Source organism: Diplodia seriata (assembly GCF_021436955.1).
Source record: "Diplodia seriata strain FDS-637 chromosome Unknown scaffold_8, whole genome shotgun sequence".
Classification (NCBI taxonomy): Eukaryota; Fungi; Ascomycota; class Dothideomycetes; order Botryosphaeriales; family Botryosphaeriaceae; genus Diplodia; species Diplodia seriata.
The window spans coordinates 511,040-526,093 of NW_027117315.1; the positions used below are offsets into that span (position 1 = coordinate 511,040).

General features: G+C 56.9%; 4 protein-coding genes across 4 annotated transcripts; 2 read left to right on the plus strand and 2 right to left on the minus strand.

Moving 5' to 3' along the window:
• Positions 1 to 2,793: 2,793 nt before the first annotated feature.
• SLS55_007754 (uncharacterized protein) lies at positions 2,794 to 5,193 on the plus strand (the record flags this gene model as incomplete). Its single annotated transcript, XM_066779170.1, has 5 exons — positions 2,794 to 3,334; positions 3,387 to 3,802; positions 3,864 to 4,028; positions 4,087 to 4,323; positions 4,387 to 5,193. 5 exons carry the CDS (start codon positions 2,794 to 2,796, stop codon positions 5,191 to 5,193), a joined length of 2,166 nt encoding a protein of 721 aa, XP_066629974.1.
• Positions 5,194 to 7,822: 2,629 nt separating this feature from the next.
• On the minus strand, positions 7,823 to 10,414 carry YKU80 (ATP-dependent DNA helicase yku80; the record flags this gene model as incomplete). The annotated part of the gene is made up of 9 exons (XM_066779171.1): positions 7,823 to 7,843; positions 7,897 to 8,575; positions 8,624 to 9,015; positions 9,072 to 9,669; positions 9,719 to 9,887; positions 9,938 to 10,005; positions 10,058 to 10,127; positions 10,174 to 10,228; positions 10,286 to 10,414. 9 exons carry the CDS (start codon positions 10,412 to 10,414, stop codon positions 7,823 to 7,825), a joined length of 2,181 nt encoding a protein of 726 aa, XP_066629975.1.
• Positions 10,415 to 10,728: 314 nt separating this feature from the next.
• On the plus strand, positions 10,729 to 11,824 carry SLS55_007756 (uncharacterized protein; the record flags this gene model as incomplete). The annotated part of the gene is made up of 3 exons (XM_066779172.1): positions 10,729 to 10,781; positions 11,013 to 11,353; positions 11,661 to 11,824. The coding sequence occupies 3 exons, from the start codon at positions 10,729 to 10,731 to the stop codon at positions 11,822 to 11,824; spliced, it is 558 nt and encodes a 185-aa protein (XP_066629976.1).
• A 453-nt stretch (positions 11,825 to 12,277) lies between these two features.
• On the minus strand, positions 12,278 to 14,628 carry SLS55_007757 (uncharacterized protein; the record flags this gene model as incomplete). Its single annotated transcript, XM_066779173.1, has 2 exons — positions 12,278 to 14,288; positions 14,375 to 14,628. 2 exons carry the CDS (start codon positions 14,626 to 14,628, stop codon positions 12,278 to 12,280), a joined length of 2,265 nt encoding a protein of 754 aa, XP_066629977.1.
• Positions 14,629 to 15,054: the final 426 nt, after the last annotated feature.

The following is a 15,054-nucleotide window of genomic DNA, read 5'->3' on the forward strand; positions in this document are numbered from 1 at the left end:
TACCCAGGATTGCCGCGGCCGGCGCCTGCCCTTTGCAGGAACAGGTCCTTCTTCATTGCGTACAGCGCAAATGCCTCGGCTGCGGCCCGATGCCGAGTCAGCGCACGGTCGGAAGGAACTGCACAGGTAAAGTCCTTGCCGCTGTCGATTCGGCAATCACACATCCTGCATGTCGCCAAGTAGCGCGCAGTGCAGAAAGACGGGGGTGAGCCCCGTCGTTGGCGGCGGTACCTGCCTGTTCCTGAGAAACACGGCAGGTGCTATTGGGCTGATCGACTGGGCTGCTGCACCAGCTTGCCGGGCGCCGCGTTCTGGGCTGAGACCCCGGCCGAACCGACGAGTCAAGTCAGCAAGGACCATGACTTATCTTTACTGCGGAGTAAGTCCAAATCATGCGAACGTTTGTTTGTTGCAGACGCACCGCCTGAGCATGGCACGATGCCTGGTCCTGGGCAGCACGAACCAGCGTGGCAGAACAGGAGGTAGATAGGTAGGATGGTGTGTCTGTGTCTTCCCCGGACGCTTGGTCTCCCTGTCTGTTTCATCTGTGCCAAATTCCACGACGCCTCAGGAAGTCTTTCATCTCCAATGTTGTGGCCTCGGCGCGGTGGGTGAGCTCGGGGTGCCAGCGGCACGTCGAGGGCCAACCTTCGAGAAGTCAAGTGCAAGTCTTTCATGTCGACTGTTTGTTTCGACGTCATGGCAGAGGCCTTGAGGCGTGGCGCAGCCGAGACAATCTGCCGGCAGCACGTACCAACACTCATGGGCTGAGAGCATATGCAGGGCGGACTGTTGCTGTCGATACAGAGGCTGATGCTAGCGGAGGTGGCATTTCGACGATGGTTTGGCGTGCGCGGCGATGGCTTGGCTATTCTTGGAGATAGATCCCATCGGTCTCGGGTAGCGAGTAAGCATGCTGGAATAGCGACTGGCTTCTGTCTCACCTTGCTAAGCTTACCGCGAATGAGCTAAGGCACGCCTTGTACACGCTGGCCGAGTCGTCACCGTGGCACAGCATTGAAGTGCAAGTCTGCCTGTGCTTCTTACGGCGGGGACGTGTTGTTGATGAGAAGGGCACACGGCGTGTTTGATGATGGCTGCACGCCTTGAAAGGGAACAGTCAAGATGGCGCTGGGAGCTGCGGTGTAGCCCAGGAGTTGGGTGGAGGAGAGACAGGCGAATCAACGGAAAGGAGAAGGCTTCTGGAAACGAAGGCTGGTGGAGTTGCACGCGAACACGCGCAGGGCGCTGCACGACATTTGCAGCTCACCGCCGTGCTGCCCGAAGGAGAAGAGGAGCAGACTCGGGCTTTGCACCCACGGCGGGCCCGCCTTGTGACGCAACGCGCAGCGGCAGCGAGCTAAAGAGTGGAAATCTGATTACTGCACCGGCGGCATCTGGCTCGGCGGTCGAGATGGGCGCGGAGTTAACCCTGTGCGCAGGCCCGGGGCGCTGGGCTCTCCACATGCCTTGGAACGTTCCCTCATGCGCCAGCGGGCAGCGCCCAGCAGCGGCAGCGATATGGCCAGTTCGTTTTTAAGCTGTTTCAGGGCACAGTGCCGAGGCGGCGGCCGCTGCTGCGGTGCAGCTGGCGTTTCGCGTGAAATTGCGATCAGAGCGGGCGGCTGGCTGCTGGTACCTGTCGTCTGGAGTAGTTCGAGACCGAGGGTTTGCATAAGCAGCGCGCGGTGGCTGGTGCAGCAACGCCTGCCGGCCGTTCCCTTGGCCGCCCCAATCTGGTGCTAGCGGCCCCGGCCTCCACCCGCGACCCAACGTCATTCCTCGACTTCAACGCCCGAGCATGCGCGACCCCCGGCCTGCGATGCTCGCTGGGCGCCTGCAGTTGCCCGCGATCGATTTGCCGCCCTTCCTATTCGCCGCACCCGAGCCGCACTGCGCCCCGGCCACCTCTTCCCCGTCGCTGCTCCACGCCGGCCGCCCGTGGCCCATCTCCTGGCACCGCACGCCAGTCGCTGGCCAGCCATTATTCAGCCCGCGGTCTGGCTCCAGCTCTTGACATAAGCACGCTCTCCTGTCCATCACTCCATCGCCCGCCCAGCCAAGGCCCCGGCTTGCCTCAACCAGCGCGCAGTCCCGAAGCCGTTGCGCCTCCGCTGCATGTCCGGCCCGGCCGCGTGCTTGGCCGTGCGAGCTGCCCCGTCTGGCGTCATCGCTGCCCCGAGGCCCGCTGACTGTTTCGTTTTGTTTCTACCCCCAGGGCCGCGTCAATCAATCTCACTCCCCGCTTAGGCCACGGCGGGCAAGGCGCTGCTGCTCCCTCTGGTCATTGACTCGCGTGCGCTGCCACCAACAAGTCAGCGTGCGTGCATTTGCAAGCTCCTCACCGTCAGCGGACGCGCAGCGCGAGAATCGACGCGTGCTCCGGGACATACCCTGCATGGATCCGCCTGCCACGCGCGGGGACCGCTAGGGGTCCGCTGCCCTCACCGTCTTGGCGCCATCAATCCCATCCACGCAGCTTTTCTGTCGTCGGTCTGCCCTGGAATGCCCGTCCGTGCCACTGCATGCGCGGCTGCGTGGCCGCTCCCATGTCGCCCCCCCCGCCGCTCCACTTTCAATCACCTCACCCATAGGCCCAAGACGGGATCTACCCAAATGGCCTGAGATTGACCGGCCCCCGAGGCCAAGCCACCGGGTTCATGGTTGACTGCCAGTCCCTGCTGTGCTAAGCTGCTGGTCCAGCCACCTGGTCCTGCTGGATTTTCATATATAAGTAGACAGAGCCTCCTGCTTTCCAGAGGCTAGTTGGTGCAACATCAATCCCCAGCAACCATGCTTCTGCCGACCATTGGACTCGCCGCTGCCCTTGCGGGCTCTGCCTCGGCCATTGGCTGCCCCTACATGACGGGTGACATCGATGCTCGCGATGCGCCCGCGGGCCACCCCAACCTGCAGGGCCGCGCCGAAGCCCAGGGGACTGACGAGTTCATGTCTCAATTCGAGATCAACGACACCGATGTCTACCTGACCAGCGACGTTGGCGGTCCTTTCTCGGACCAGAACAGCCTGAGTGCCGGCGAGCGCGGTCCCACCCTCCTCGAGGACTTCATCTTCCGCCAGAAGATCCAGCACTTCGATCACGAGCGTGTTCCCGAGCGTGCTGTCCATGCTCGTGGTGCCGGTGCCCATGGTACTTTTACCTCTTACGGCGACTGGTCCAACATCACCGGCGCCTCTTTCCTCGCCAAGGAGGGCAAGGAGACTCCTGTCTTCGTTCGCTTCTCCACCGTTGCCGGCAGCAGGGGCTCTGCCGACACCGCCCGCGATGTGCACGGTTTCGCCGTCAGGCTGTACACCGATGAAGGCAACTTTGGTAAGCCTGTCCATCTGTTTTTTTCCATCAAATATACTGACGGTCAAACCAGACATTGTTGGCAACAACATCCCTGTTTTCTTCATCCAGGACGCTATTCTCTTCCCGGATCTGATCCACGCCGTCAAGCCTTCGCCCGACAGTGAAATCCCGCAAGCGGCAACTGCCCATGACAGCGCTTGGGACTTCTTCAGCCAGCAGCCCAGCACCCTCCACACCCTTTTCTGGGCCATGGCTCAGCACGGTATCATCAGGTCCTTCCGCCTTACGGACGGTTTCGGTGTGCACACCTTCCGTTTCGTCACCGATGACGGCTCTTCCAAGCTCGTCAAGTTCCACTGGAAGTCCCTTCAAGGCAAGGCTGGTCTTACCTGGGAGGAGGCGCAGGTCGTTGCTGGCAAGAACGCCGATTACCTCCGCCAGGATCTCTTCGAATCCATTGCCAACGGTCGCTACCCCGAGTGGGAGGTACGTAGTCAATGGCTTAGTCATGCCAAGGAGAACGCGTGGACGCTGACTTGGCCTGCAGCTTGGTGTGCAAATCATGGAGGAGGGCGATGACCTCCGCTATGGCTTCGATCTTCTTGACCCCACCAAGATCGTGCCTGAGGAATACGTCCCGGTCACGCCTCTTGGCAAGATGACGCTCAACCGAAACCCCAGGAACTACTTTGCCGAAACTGAACAGGTCATGGTAAGCTTATTTCCCGAGACAGCAACCTCGTCAAGCAAGCGCTGAGATAGTATCTTAGTTCCAACCCGGCCACATCGTCCGCGGCGTTGATTTCAGCGACGACCCGCTTCTGCAAGGCCGCATTTTCTCTTACCTTGACACGCAACTGAACCGCCACAACGGTCCCAACTTCGAGCAGCTCCCCATCAACCAGCCGCGCGTCCCATGGCACAACAACAACCGTGACGGTGCTGGCCAGCACTACATCCCGCTTAACACTGCTGCTTACTCCCCCAACACGCTCAACAACGGCTACGTAAGTTGGAATCTCTCTTCTCTCACTGGTCACATTGGCTGATTACGCGTCCCCCCACAACAGCCCAAGCAGGCCAACCAGACGGAAGGTCGCGGTTTCTTCACCGCTCCCAAGCGCACCGCATCTGGCAAGCTTGTTCGCACGGTATCGGACACGTTCAACGATGTGTGGTCTCAGCCTCGCCTCTTCTACAACAGCTTGAAGAAGGTCGAGCAACAGTTCCTCATCAACGCCATCCGCTTCGAGACGTCGAAGCTCACGTCGGACGTGGTCAAGAACAACGTCCTCATCCAGCTGAACCGCATCAGCCATGACATCGCCGTCCGTGTTGCCACTGCGCTCGGCATGACCGCCCCCGACGCCGACCCGACCTACTACCACGACAACACCACGGCCAACGTCCGCCCCAACTCGGACCGCCTCTCCCGCCTCGACGGCCTGAAGGTCGGCATCCTCGCCACCGTCGACAGCGCTAGCGAGTCATCCATCTCGGACCTGAAGAGCACCCTGTCGAAGCAGAATGTCGACACTGTCGTCGTGGCCGAGCACCTCGCTGAGGGCATCGACCAGACCTACTCGGCCGCTGATGCCACCGACTTTGACGCCGTCATTGTCGGCCCCGGCGCCGCCGGCGTCGTGTCGGGCAGCAACTCGACCTCGACGCTGTACCCCGCCGGCCGCCCCGGCCAGATCCTGCTCGACGCCTTCCGCTACGGAAAGACGGTCGGCGCGCTCGGCAGCTCCGGCTCCGCGCTCTCTTCGCTGAACATCCCGTCTGGCGATGGCGTGCTCAGGGATGCGAATGCGGATGATGTCATTGAGGGCCTGACTGTGTTCAAGCACTTCAGCAGGTTCCCCACGGACAACTAAGTGCGTGCATGCGGAGAAAGAAGACAAGAACTTGTAAATATACGGATTGTTTGATTCTTGTACCAGGCGGTGCCAATTTGGGCAATACTTTTGGGATGAACATGACGAAGGTATAATGATTATTAGTGCTTTTATTTTCCGCTTGTCTTTCTGATCGAATGGAAAAGATACCAATGGATCAGAAGAAATTCAGACTGCTTGGAAATTTCTCCGTGGTGACAAATTGACGGTGACAAGGCTATAATGACTAGCACTCTGTAGTGTTGCGTACTACTATATGCGGAACCAGACGTGTGTCTCGGGGATTACGTGAAGGTTGTCTTCGACTCGATCCACGTCAGCGCTTGAGGAACACGCCCCTGGTCTGACAATATGCACGTCTCACCCCTTGTACATGTACCTACCTACCAAGGGACCAGATGGGTGTGCAGTGGATCGAGGTGCCGGTACTAAGCTGTACCCCCTCTTTCACTCTTTTTTTTTTGCTTCAACAATCACCTCTTCCTCTTGTGGCATCATCATTTGCATTGCGCGTTGGCGGATGACGCCGGAACGCGCCGAGTAGATTGGAGAACTGTATTTCTATGACGGTTGCTGTTTGATGTATTTGCATTTACATTCTTTTTCCTTTTTTTTTTCCAGATCTCGAAAGGGTTTTTGCATTAGAGCGCAGGGCTGCAGTTACTCTTAGGCAAGCCCTACGAACTTTTATTGCCCGCATCGAATGGTGGAACGGCCGAGGCGGAGACAGAAAGCTAACTCCGTATACGTCGTGTATCTCGGACCGGACGCAACGCTTATTGTAACGCATCGAAAGCGAAAGCGGTTGGGAAACCATGAGCGGGGCGCCTCTGTGCTACTGGCGTGCCACAATTGGCCCTGCCACTGGGGATCATGTGCATACGAGTCCAGCACTCCGTAGTCATCTAGCTTGTAGCTACGTAGTAGGTACATACAATTGGTGATTGGACCGTTGCATTCCTAAGCGGACCCAACGCCCTTTAACTTTCACAGCGCCACAAAACCCGGCCACGAATTTAATGGTCTGCCACGTCGAATTGCTTTTCTCAACGGCTTGGGGGACTGCTCGTCTGGGAGAAATAAAGGCTTTTCGTCTTGGCAACAGGCAGCCGCCCCCTTTTTTTCTCCTGACTCGGCTCCTCTCTCTTTCTTCTTTTCTCGTCCCCAGCCACCGATGACGTCAATGACGTTCCAGCTGACAAGCATGTAGCGAATTACACTTTTGCGGGGGAAGGGCCAAAGGCGTGAGAAATGTAGCGACGAATGGGGAGGCTTACCGCTTGCCTTGAGGATTTCGGACGAGGCTTGTCGGATGGCTGAAACGACGGCGGACGGCTTCGTTTTTAGCTGCATGTTGGTTGCGGGCCGCCCGGTTGCAGGGATTGCGAGGGTACATACATAGGAGGGGCCCGGGGGAGGCTGTCTGAATGGGCTTTGGTCTTCACATGATTGATGACACAGTGAGGTGCGGAAAATGTTCCAGCATGAATTAACAAGTGTGCGGACCCAGATGCAGGCTTTGGAAATAGACAGTGACACAAAGACGCAAGGCTTAAATACCCAGTCGAGTAGGGTGCAATGCCTGCGGTAAGATAAACAGGGTATGTGAAATGCATCGTAGTATTACAACGTGACTGAGAAGGGCGCAGTTCGGCAGCGGGACGCCATCCGTCTGCAAGCTTCTCCGCATGCTGCATAAGCTTTTATAAACCACTCTCCCAGTAGCCAAGTTGCATGGCAAACATCTTGTGCCCAAGACCCTGTTCTTCACAGCAATAGATGACCATCTCCTATCGCCTTCAGCATCTACGTACTGGTTCCTCCGTGCATGTATGAAGCTGAGGTGTGACTATCTCGATGCAGCTTTCAAAGCCCTGCGTGACATAATCAGTATTTGGTGTCGACAATCAGCATCAACAGGTTTGACGCGTCGTCATCACCCCGGAACAAAGATGATTCTGCGCATGTCCCCATGATGGAAGTTTCGGATCCTTAGTGCCGCGGAACCCTGGGCCTTAGCTCTCCAGTCTTGAGTGGAGCGGAAAAGGCAAAGCAAGTAGTGAGGACCTCCCTCCACACCCTCTAACGTCGAGACAATGACAGATGTAAAGTGCAGTATACACCTTGATCTGAACATGGAGAGGGGCGCCGTTTAAAGGCAGACATGTCTCTCGACTGTTCATGGGGCGGTGCCAACTGATGCATGCATGCAGATGCAGACATGCATTGCTCAAACACACGTGGCTGGCCGGCATGCGGGTAAATCCTCGGATATACGTGCATTCTATGCATGGACGCGAGCCGAGTTGTCTGCCGCGTTGTGTTTCTGTGGAACAAAAGTTATCACAAGAAGCATCATTGGGATTAGTTCCAGGTATTCTTCATGCTTTCTGCTTTGATCCTGCCATGTACCTAGACTGTGCTGCTGGAAATTGCGCCTTATCCTTAGTGGCCCACCTTGTTTGCCTTCTCACCTGCCTCTTTGCCACCTTGATGCAAGTCCTAGGATAAACAGAGGGGCCCAAGTATGTGTTGCGCTACAAGCTCATCGAGAATACTTGCTTAATCCTTAAGCTGGCTACAAACGGCGGGTTAACGGTGGGTACCGCTACTTTGATGAGGACAAGAACTGAAAAAGAAGTCAGCACAACACAGCCCACAAGACTGGCAACGACAGCTTACCTTCTTCGCCTCTTCCTCGGTGACATCCGACAAGTCCGTAGCCCTCTTATCAATCAATCCTAGCCTGGTCACCCTGATCTTGTACCACATCTCCTTCCTATCGCCACCCAGCTCTTCCGCGAATATTTTCTTCTTCAACACCCGCATGAAATCGTTGAACACGCCCGGCTCCTCCAATTCCAACATCTCCTCCTTCATGACGCGGATGGCCTCTATGGCCCTCTGGTATCCGTTGTCCCCCATGCTGTGGCGGATGTAGTCTTGGATGATTGTGGAGAGCTGGTTGGCAATGCTCTTGATTTCCTCGACGCTGTCGGTGGTGTTGAGGGCCTGCTTGAACTCCGGAATGGCGTTTTCTACCGAGAGCTTCACGCGCTTCTCGCGACCCAGGAGATCTTCAACGTTGAGACCTGAGAGAGGTTTCTCGAACTCGCGAGTGCGCTTACGACCCTTCTGTTTGGGAGGTACGCGCTTCACGTCACCCGCCTTTATCATGGCATCGAGGAATGGCTGAGCTTGCTTCAGCAATTCCTCCGGAGCGTTCATGTATTTTGTCAGGACCTCGGCTGGAGGAGGCAATTCATCCGTAGGGTGGACAGCGCGCCAGCGGATTGCTTGTAGAACGCGGTGAAGCACTGGCGAGAACGTGTCCTCGATTGGCGCATACTCCACGGGATTTCTGGCCCTTGTCAGCTCATGCAACCGATACACGACTAATTAAACTCACCCATCCTCATCTTGTCCGGCGCTCGATAGGTCCATGTTGTCTATGTAATCGCTCATGGACTTCATGAGGTCCTCACTTGGTAGGTTCTTGTGTGTGTATATCTCCTTTCCAGAAACGGTCACAACGCGATCTAGAGGAGGAAAGCGGTAGCCGCGCACATCCTCAGCGAAGGGCAGCTCTGTGTCTATCAGGCACTCGTAATCCGGCTTGATCTCCGGGGCAAGAAGCAGAATGACGGGCGCTTTGTTTTCCTTGGGAACGAAACGAGCAACAGCGTACGACTCAAGTTCGTAAAGAGCGTGGATGAAAGAGGACAAGGCCATGCTTGCCTTTTCGTTTGCCTTCTGTGCAATGATGATGTTCGTTTTCGACATTTCCATGTACCGGTCAAGCTGGCACACTTTGCGTCAGCGCCTGCAAGCCGGATGAATGCTTGATATCTCCTCACCTTGTCTCCGGGGATGAAACCAATGATGTCCAGGGCAGCAAAAGACTCAAAGTCCGTTACATTTCGTTCTGACTCGCTGATTGGGACGGCAGTGCTGCCGTACGGGTAACCACTGGCAGTGTCCGCCTTGTCAATGTCTCGCCTGCCTCCTACTACGCTGGGGTCGAGGATATAGTAAGATGTGTTCTGCTTGACTGCAGCGTACTCGTCCTGATCATGGACGCCCTCATTGTTGTTGTCGGCCACAGTCATCGAAGACTGCGCTTGCGATTCACCCGGTGCCAGATCAGCTCTGTGAACATATGAACTGGCTGTTGGCGGCCTCTGCGCCATAGTCCTTGGGTAACGCTCGACGTCAATTGTCATGGCAGTGTCATACTTCTCCGGGTCGCCAAGTGTCAGGAGGCCTTTGTATGACGGGACAGGCTTGGTAAGTTTCACTCGCGGGGTCTCAAGCTCTTCGATAGCTTGTGCCATCGTTCCAAAGATACCATCACAATCTTCGGCGAGTTTCTGGAGGACACTCTCGTTGTTAGCTTTGGTAGGGTCCTTGTTCTCTTCCTTCACGCCATAATCGGCGTCGTCGAAGTCGGGACCGCTGCACCAGTCAGTATGTGAGTATGAAATTGAATCAGCTCCGGACATACAGGATGAGCAGTTCGATGTTTTCGTCTTTGATCTTCTTCGCGATCTCTTCCAAGCCGTCGGCGTCGATGGTACCCAGGGCGTTCGTGACAAGAATGATCCTCCGTTTGTACTTAAGCTTCTTGCAGTGATCCGCAATTAACTGTATGGCGACAACAAGGGCAGATATCGCTGGAACATGTGAGATGATATTGTCGAGTAGATTCCGGCATTGGACTCACCATCACCATCGTGGGTCTTGCTGGGGTGGAGTTTGTCGCGTAATTCCCTGAGCTGGGTCATGTACATCCTGTCTCTTGTGAGCTTGTGCACGGCTGTGGCGCCGAGGGCGGGAACAATACGGGCTCAGCTGCTGGAGTACAGAGACGTTTTCGTATCCTTCTTCTGACTTCAACGGGTTGTCGGTCTCTACTGCGGGTTAGCCCCTTCCCAGCTCACACAGCCGGCCACGACTTACCATCTGAGCGCAGAGCAACGACGCTTTGAAAGAGAGTTTTCCGGCCCGTGGCCATCTACTTGTCTGTCAGATACTTCTGGTTATGAGCCGGAATCGTGCATTAGTGACTCACCGCGACCGTGATTTTGTCCCAGACGTACTTCATACACCAATCAAGGTCCGTCTCGCTGCGGCCGCCATGCTTCTCGCCCATAGATTTGCCCACGTCGACAACGTAGACGGTGGCCTCCTTGTCCGCCATGGTCGCAGGAGTGAGGAGATGGCTCAGGAGAATGTCAATGGAAAGGTTTGATGGGAGTCGCGCATGGCTCGCGCGGGCTGGTCGCGTCGAGTCCAAGGCAGCAACGGCGACAGACGTGACGCCAGCAGGCAAACGGGGAGCGCGTCGAGTCAGGCAGCGCGCTCTCACGTGGGCACCCCGCGCTACACTGACTCGCGCGGCATCATGTACATCATCACTCCACCCATTCCTTCTCCGGCAGCAAACCCATATCTCTCTCTGTTCGCTTCTTGTCCTTTCCAGGCCCATCTTCAGTTCAGTCTGAAGCCCGCACGATGCCATCCCTTACCAGCACTCTCAAAACAGGTGCGCCCTATCACCTGCTCAGGTACGTAGTCGACAGCGGCAGGCGGCGAGGCTTGCCGAACCCCCCACCTCTCTCCCACCAGCTGGTCGTGGAAGCCCGACATCTCCAGCCTCGAAAAATACCGGAAGACTTCGTCCCTCACACAGCCGCTCCAACATCACACACCTCTCGTCCCATCCCCCACCATCGCCGCCGCCAGCCCCCGAGAACCCCACGCTAACCACCACGGCCGCGCCACCAACGGTCCAACAGCTATGGCACGCTCCTGGGCAGCACGCTCTTCCAATCCTTCATCGGCGGCGTCATCGCGTTCCGCGTGCTGCCGCGGCCGCAGTTCGCGCAGCTGCAGTCCAAGACGTTCCCCGTCTATTTCGCCATGCAGACGGCGCTGCCCGTCGCCATGGCGCTGACGTTCCCCTCGCGCGCCGCCAGCGTCGGCTACGGCGCCCTCGCCTCCGCCTCTGCCGGCCTGCTCGCCGACGTCAACCGCGGCGCGCTGATCGCCATCGCGACCATGTTCGTCAGCGGCCTCGTCAACTTGGTCTACGTCGGCCCTGCCACGACCAGCTGCATGCGCGAGAGGAAGCACCAGGGTGAGTGGCTGTTCCAACTTTTCTGCTTTTCTTTTTTTGTTTTTCGCCTCTTATTTGTCTCTGATCATCTACGCCCCGGAAGAGAAGGGGGAGGGCGGTTGGCCGGGAAAGACGCTGGCTGTGCCGTGCGGTGAGGGGAAGGTCTTATCTGGAGGCGTTAATGTTTGAGGTTGAAGGGGACGTCGAACAGTGGTTGGGGCTTGTGGCTCTCCGCGCGTTGCACTATTGCGCTTCTCTCTTGGCATTTTCCCACTCTTCCCCTCCACTTTGGGAAGGTTCTTCTAACGAAAAGCCACTCAATCAACAGAGACACGCGATGGCAAGAAGTCCTATGACGCGGGTCCCCACTCGCCCGAGATGCAGCGCCTGAACAAGAAGTTCGCCACGCTGCATGGCGTCTCGTCGCTAACCAACTTGGCAACCTTCATCGCCCAGCTCTATTATGGCGTTGTCTTGGCTCAGCGCATGTAGATCGCTGTGCTGACTCCGCATGCGTAATGCGGGGATGATCTCTGCCCGATTGACGATTTCGGGAGATCTGCATGACCGAAGTCTATGGATCAAAAGAGTGGGTGGGCTGTGCATAATTATTGTCCATGTGGAGGAATGGCAGAACGGTGTCACCGGGATCATCCCGCCTGATCGAATTCTGTCATTTTTTAGGTGTGGTATGGGAAGTTCTGTAGTCTCCTGCGGCTCATTGTGGTAGATGCCTCACGAGAGCTTTGAGTTTCGTAACGAGTGCGTTCATTCATTAAGCATAACATAACTGCATGTTCGTAAGGAGATGTCGTCGGGTGCCTGTGTTCCAACGCCTACCCATGCAGCATTACGTCTCCAGCATTTCTGCCAGCCCATGCGAGGAATAACAATCTTATCAGGGTATATTGCAGTCTCTTACCTCGACGGCACGATTTCCAGCAATCAGATAATCTGACTCTCCAACTCCCTTACCGCTCGCTCGCTCAAATCGTCCAAGACCCAGTGCTCGATCTTCTCAGCCACCTCGCCAACCAGACGTTCGTACGTCTCGCCCATGAAGAAAAGGCCACAATGAGCGCTCACTTCGTCATACCCGTCCATGAAGACACGTATCCAGGCTGGATCACGCTGTCCGGTGCGCGGGTCCTTTGAGGGCGTAACACAGAACTTGCGGTCTCTCTTCTTCTTCTCTGAATCAGGCGGGGCTGACCGCGACGTAGCCTGCGAAGTCTGTCTGCGCGGCAAAGAGGGTGAAGGCGAGGGCGTTGAGCGCTCTAGGTGCGACAGCGAAGGCGTCAGAGAAGTTGATCTTCCATGCTCCGATGGCTCTACTCGCTGCTCCCCATGGACAAGCTTCACTGGTTCCTCCTGCTGGTCAAGCTTCAATGGCTCCTCCTGTTGGACAGCCTCCGTTGGCCGCTCCTGCGGGGCAGCCTCTACCTGCTGCTCCTGTTGAACGGCCTCCACTTGCTCTTCCTGGACAGCCTCTGAGCTTTCGTCCTCAGGTGGCAAGCCAAGCATTCTCCGTTGTACTCTCATGCGTTCGCGCTCCGCCTCCGCCATACGCTGGCCTTCGGCTTCGACACGCAGTCTTTCTTTTTCAAGCCGAAGCTCTTCGCCAGACATTTGGCTTTCCGCGTGTTCCTGCTTGGCTTGCTCCTTTTCTTCTTTGGCTCTGGCTTTCTGGGCTTTCTCTTCCTCCTTCCTGGCCTTCTCTTCATCCTTCTTCGCTTTCTCTTCCTCCTTCTTGGCCTTTTGAGCTTTCTTCTCCTCCTTCTTCGCTTCCTTTGCCAGCTTCTCTTCTGCCTTCGCCTTTTGCTTGATCAAAGAATTGCGGTCCTTCACAGCACGCTTGTATTCTTTGAGAGCTTGTTCATACTCCTTGGTAGAAGTCTTGCGAGACTCCGCATCTGGGCAAGCTTCCAAGTCCGGGTGCGGAGGTTCGACGGGAGGCTCTGGTATATCCAAGTCCAGGTTAGATAAGGTTGCTGGCATTGAGGATTGGTGGCCGAGAGAATGAGTCGGAGTCAAGTCGTGGTCACTTAGAGGGGCCGGAGAGAGTTCTCTAAGCACCTCATCCTTTGGCGAATACTGAGCGCTCTGCTGCGCATCTTCTTCGTACTCGTCGACAGAGATCTGAGGGCTTAAAGTCTGGGAATGACTGAGGCTCCGCCGCTGATCTTGACTCGACGAAGCGAGACTAAGATCGGACATTCCAAAGTCGTTGGATGCAACACCGGCTTCAGGCGTTTTTGGCTTTTTGGGACGACCTGTGCTCGCGGTGTAAAAGTTCACGAAACGCACACGTGGAACCTCGGGAGGATTGTGTCCCACTGAGGCAACAGCTGTTCTTCGCTTCGCCTCGTCCTCGTCTTCGAGAGCACGAACACGCTTGTATCGTTTGCTCAAGGCGGGGTAGTCTGCCATGGCACCACCGAACTCGAGATGGGATTTGACATATTGCCTTCCGGCTTGCACGAGACCATCTGAGTGCTTTGTGATGAAATGCAACGCGTTCTCCCAACCTTTGCGCACCGGCAGGACAACATCGTTATCAAACCGGGGATTGTAGTTCGGATCATTGGGGTTAGCAGAGAAGAGGGTTTCATTCCGAAGGGGCGGGCCCAGATCGAGAGTGCTCACGCTACTGTGTGCAGAAGGGTGGTTGTGGTAGGATTGAGTGGCTTGTCCTGCGGCTTGCGCATTGTGCTCGGGGGATTTATCTTCAGCAGGACGAAAGATGCTACTCAGACCGGCTGAAATGATGCCGGGATGCATTCCAAGGAACGGCACATCAAAGTTTATGATACCAAGGATGCGGTGCCGAAAGGCTTGATGCATGAAGGCGGCTGGGCCGTGAGGGGGCAGCAACACGACTTCGGCGGACACAAGGCCGCCCATCGAGTGTCCAAGGAGGATGATGTCCGTGTCGGGGTCGGCGTGAGGGGTGAGCCTGGGGTGCAATCAGTCGTCTGGCACACCAAAGCTAGCGCCTCGCGTGGAGCTACCGACCATCTGCTAAACTGCTCTGTTGCGTACTCTATCGTATTCCTGGCTCGGTATTTAGGGTAGATCTTGGTGTGGACCACATGCGTCTCTCTCAACGTCACAGTGACCAAGTTGTGGACATGTGCGGGGAAGCTCTGGAAGCTGGTCTCGTCACCCATGAAGCCATGGATGTAGACGAGTAGCAGCTTGCGGCGGCCATCCCGGACTTGGCCAGCAGCGGGCACGAGTGACTGGGTCGACGACGAGCGCGGGTCGTTCGTCGCCAGAGCGTGCAGCGGATGCATGCCCGAGGCGTGGTCGTCGGCTTCCGCATACGGCGGGGGCGCCTCGCGGTGAGGGGAGAGGTTGACGGTGTCGGCGTGGGCGCGGCGCGGGAGCGGCGGGGGAGGCTTCTGCATCATGGCTCACCTGTCCCCGGACGATCGCGTCGGCTTCTCCGCGAGGAATAATGTGACGGCGCGATGACGGCAGAGATCGATCTCGTGCTCACGCCGTCTCCTTGCGGGCGACCGGCGCTGCGGGACGTGCAGCTACTCTCGGCATGCGAATATTTGCGGGCGACATAAACAAACGCAGGCGACGGAGGCGGGAGCAGCGATCGCGATCAAGGTTTGCTCGGCGTCGCCGTGGCTCGTACGGCAGCGGGATGGCTGTGAGGAGGCTGAGCGGCGGTGTTGCGGGGGACGGCGCACGATTCTTCTCGAAAGCCG